We start from the raw sequence: 4,997 nt of genomic DNA on the forward strand, positions 1-4,997 counted from the left end.
CTGGAGTTAGTCCTTCAGTGGATTTACTCCAGATTGACAGTGGTGTAAATGACATCTGAATCAGGCCCACAGACTATCATCTGACATCACCAAAAAATGAAACTACTTCTTCACCCAGATACACAGACACAGTGACTATGAGGAAGAAGCGAGTTAAAAGGAAATATAAACACCAGGAAAGTAGGCAGGAAGGCCCTAGGTCCACCAGGGCCCATGGCCTACTCTGTGTAATCACACAACATGGGTTGTGGGGAGTACACCCACCTGACCCTGCCTGGACAATCACCACTTAATGCTTCAAGAAGAAGATTAGGCCCTCCCCCCCCCGCCCCGCACCATGTCCCTTAGGATCCTAGGGAAATTTCTTCCCAATCTCAAATTTGGTGATAGGATGGCAACCGCGGGTAATTGGAAAGGCAGCTCTTTGTCATGAGTCCACTTCTTAACAGCAGCGAGTTGCCGATTATCTCTTGTGCCCCCGGTTCCGGCGCCTGGGGGTGCTGGGGGAAGAGCCGTCTCTTCTGGAGCAGTAATGCTTGGTAACCACCTGCTTGCACTGCTGGCATCTCACCACGCAGCACCAGTGGAACTTGCAGTTGCAGCTGGTGACGATTTCAGTCCTCTTCTCTTCCACTTTCAGGCCGCACTCCGTGCAGAGCCTCCTGCAGCTCCTCCTCTCCCACTGAGACAAGTTCTTGCCACTCTGCAGGCATTCCCGCCCCTCAGTGCCATGGAGGCCCAGGCTGGCATTCCTGACGCAGTAATCGGGAGAGTCTTCCAGGAAGACAAGTTCCGTGGCTAGCACCATGCTGAAGGTCTCTGCGGTGGCCCCACGGCTGTCGGCACTATTCCCAGCTCTCATCCTCTTCTTGTCCATCTCCAGCTTCTGGGCCTGGTCATATTTGATCTTCAGATAATTCCCAATTTCTCGAAACTCAGCAAGCTGGAGCCAGCAGGTCTGGATGCTGCAGCTGCCCGATACCCCGTGACACTTACACGTCCTCTTCATTGTTGCTTTCACAGACTGGGATGAAAAGGCACAGCAGTTAGGAGCAGCAGAAAACCACAGCACAAACGGGGTCTGTTGCAATAAAACTTCAGATAGTGGCATAAGGGGTTGCTCATTTCTCAGTCATCAGTTCTAATCCAGCTCACACTGTTTGGGGCTGAAAGTCATTACTGTGTACTGGCCCGTGTGAAATGAACTGGTGCTCTCAGTTCAGTTCCTGATGGACATATGTTCCATCGCTAACTGGGAGCTGGCAGAGATGTGCATGAGCTACTTTACCCCCACAAGTGGAGTCTCTTCAGGCTGCTTGTGAAGCACATTGGCAAGGTAATGCTATTGCCTGGGCTGTCCCAGGACTGTGGATAACTTCCATGTGCGGAGCTGTTAAACCAGCACCGTTCACGCAGACGATACACAATAATCTTAGATACAGAATGACAGTACTAAGTATTCATGCAGCACCTTTAATCCAAGCACTTCACCAATACCATCTACGAATCCCTCTCTATGATAATTATAGGGGGCCAATACTGTAATATCTATGTCAGATTGTTAGGCTTTGATATATCTAAATCGCCTGGCTCCTGCTACCCTGCTCTAACCAACAGACAACATTTCCTCCCCTAAAGAAGGCCCTGAGCTGCACATTACAGGAGATGAAAATAAGGTTTGCTCTATTTTACTGTCTGATCAAGTGGTTACCAGCTACAGGACTGCAAAGGCTAGGTTTTGCAATTCTTGAGAAATGGTGCATGTTACTATACTGGCTGTTTGCTTTGCTTTGAACCAAAGTGCAAGTGAAGCCTACTGCAATCATTTTCTGATGTCCAGGTTTTGGGGCCTGATTCCAAAAGCCTTACTCCATATGCACGTGCAGTATTACTTATTCATGCAAGCAGTCTTACTGAAGTCAATGGGACAACTCAGGGTTGGAGAATGGGACCTTAAAGCTTTGTAGATGTGCTGATTATGAAGATATTTTGGATACAGACAACCCCCTTTTTTTTTCTTTTTTTTTACTTACAAGTCTCCCTGCTTCATTGTTATGCAGATTCATTAAAGCTCTGGCATCTTGTCCTGTCTCCAAAGCATCCACAAATAGTTTGGAAATTCTCTCGCCAAATTCCACATTATCACTGCAGCCTCCCCAGACCCATCCTCGGCCACCTAGGAAAGGACGCATCGTTCACAAATAATAACTATGTGCAGAAGCTCAGGGTGTGGGTCGATTTCAGTACAATGTGTAAACCCAGAGCTCTAGGAAACATGTTGGAGGAGCCAATCCTGCATTGGCAGGGAGTTAGCTGGATGAGAAGAACCACAGAATCATTTCAATGTGTAATTCTTATGAATGTTAAATGCAGGAACAGTCCTTTGAGCCAATTTCTCACTCTGTTACAAGGAAGTCAATGGGGCTGCACAGTTGAAACAGAGTTGAATGTAGCCCTACATGTTTTCAAGTCTGAAAATTGTGATGCCATCAACGCAAAAGCAGACCAGTGTACTAGACCAGTAAAATCACAGCTCACCTACACGGCCATTCCTGGAATCGTCACAGCCACAGTTGTCGAAGTCCCCCATGCTGCAGTTTCTGGTGAGCGTGTACATTACTCCAGCCGAGCTGATGGCATGAACAAAAGAGGTTTCTCTGGTAGCTGGAAAGAGACGAAAAAAGACGCTGTCACCCTCAAGAACAGAAACCCTCAGTCCCATTTTACTGGTAAGAAGGCCCCCTCGTGGAGCTTCCAACAGAGCAATCGCTGAGTGTGTGTGTATGGGCTAGTAGGGGGGGTCCCATTTTACTGGTAAGAAGGCCCCCTCGTGGAGCTTCCAACAGAGCAATCGCTGAGTGTGTGTGTATGGGCTGGGGGGGGAAGGGAAAGTCTTTGCATAAGGCAATTAGGACAAAAGATAGAGGAATTAAACCCTCCATAGAACATGGCAAAGTGCTTGTGAATTCTGTCTTCTGCCAGCTTTGTTTCAGTTTCAACAACAGTTACTGGCATGACAAGGTGTCACCTTGTGTGTATCTATGTATGGAAAAGAGTTTCATGGGGACAATGAGATTTAATATAACAGGCCTGATCCTAACCCCACCAAGATCAATTATCACTGACTTCTCTTGATACCCAATCAGGGTTACTCTCTAGCAGCTTTCTGTCCCTGTCATTTTCTGTTTTGGTGGCAGGCTCCAGCCTGGTCTTCTCTACACAGTAAAGTTGCATCAGTTCAACTTAAATCAGTTTTTAAACTCATGCAAACTCCTCTCTGGACACACTTTTTAATTTCACTTTAAGAGGTTTCATTTCAGCTTAAACCTGCTCCCACTATATAAGCTAAACTGCAAGAAGCCACTCTTAAGCCGAAGTAAGAGTGAGTGTGTGTGTTCATTGGTTGAACTAATTTGGGTTTAAAGTCGCCCCTGAGGTTAAACTGGTGCAATTTTCTCATGTAGACAAGCAAGCCCTTAGTGTGAGGCTGTGTCTGCAGTCTACCTGTCTGTCTCCCTCCTGCCCCGCTCCAAAATTTGCTGTCATTCTAATATATGTATCTATATAGTCTAGACCCTACCTAAATATAAACTGGCTGTATCCTGTACACAGAGATGGCAGGAGGGAAAGAAGGAGTTCTAGGTAAATCCATGCTCTGCCTCTAAATGCACACTTACCACTCCGCAGTCTGTTATGAGTCGAGAGCTGCAGGGCACTTTCTGGGCAGTTCCAGCGCTCCCAGGTGAACTGATGTTTACATTCTTCAATCCCGCTGTGGGCCCCCACAGCCACGCTGGTGGAGTAGGTCAGATACGCCTTGCATAGAAAAAGAATGGGTCTTAAACTCCCAAACCTTTCAAAAGGCCACTTGAAAGCAAATTCAAATGGGTTTCAACTGTTTCCCCTCATTACACAGAGGGAGCTGGTGCCCATATGCAGATCAGTAAATGTGGTTCCTTAGAAAGGCAACATTTGGTTTGCTAACAGGAAAAAAATCTATAATTAAATTCATAATAATCCATGTATAAATTACCTTTGGTCCCGTCATCAGAAAGTTGTTTACAGACCTGTAACAAATAAAACAGGATAAGTGAGGTAAATATAGACTCAGAAGCATCACCAAAAAGTCCTCGTTCAGCTGGGCTGAGACCCTACCATGCTGACGTGTGGAAAGTGGCACAATAGATCCCAATGCTGGTGAAGATGATAAAGGTGTGGCTCTTCATGGCTGTCAGATAGGGTGAAGTTTTATTCCACTAGCTGATCTAAAGCTCTCCACACCGGAGATGGTTGAATGAGCAGCGCAGCTCTGCTTCTCTCCACATCCAAAGGGGGGATACTCAGGACAAGGAAAGTTACAAGAATCCAAATCTCAGATATTTATAAGGTGAAGTTCTGAAAGGCCAATACCCCCTATTCATTTGCTACCCAATGACCCTATGTGGTAAAGGAGCCTCTGATCCAATGGGTGACAAGATAGCAAAGGAAACGCCTAAAGCTGCACTTCAAAAGACAAGGAGCAGTTGTCACCCAGAGCCTGTGATGATTCTCAAGGAGAGTAAACTTCCCTAACAATGGGCAACCTTTAATTCTATTAAGCACACCAGCATTCATTTCTCGCTGTCTCTCTCTAGCTTAGGTCCACTTGCCTTCTTCATGATACTTTGCCTCTGCACAGAGGCTCACTTCCCTGTCTCCTCTCAAATAACAAACTGCCATATTTCTACAGTTCCCCCACTATCTTAGTGCTCCTTGTTATGAGAATTTCCTGAAGTATTCAGTGACAGTTTTATAAAGATCTGTTGGGGCCGGATCTCCAGGATTTGAAGGGATTTATTTAAATGCAGACTCCCCCTACCCCCCACACACTTTCATCGATTAAAGAGTTTGTGTTCCAAAGGGCAACCAGATGCTGCAAAAATGGCATTTCATCCCTGCAGGATGTTTGGAAATCTTACTAATTTACATTGCTGTAGCCTGAGAGCCCTGTGCAAAAA

The 4,997-nt window shown here is 46.2% G+C and overlaps 1 protein-coding gene across 1 annotated transcript; it reads right to left on the minus strand.

Moving 5' to 3' along the window:
* Positions 1 to 384: 384 nt before the first annotated feature.
* Positions 385 to 4,226, minus strand: WNT8A (Wnt family member 8A). Its single transcript, XM_048861186.2, has 6 exons — positions 4,156 to 4,226; positions 4,034 to 4,067; positions 3,678 to 3,816; positions 2,539 to 2,664; positions 2,034 to 2,176; positions 385 to 1,024 (listed from the first exon to the last, which is right to left on the minus strand). Exons 1-6 carry the CDS (start codon positions 4,224 to 4,226, stop codon positions 464 to 466), a joined length of 1,074 nt encoding a protein of 357 aa, XP_048717143.1. The 3' UTR covers positions 385 to 463.
* Between the last annotated feature and the right edge of the window lie 771 nt (positions 4,227 to 4,997).

This window comes from Caretta caretta, chromosome 8 (genome assembly GCF_965140235.1).
Source record: "Caretta caretta isolate rCarCar2 chromosome 8, rCarCar1.hap1, whole genome shotgun sequence".
NCBI classification, from domain to species: Eukaryota; Metazoa; Chordata; order Testudines; family Cheloniidae; genus Caretta; species Caretta caretta.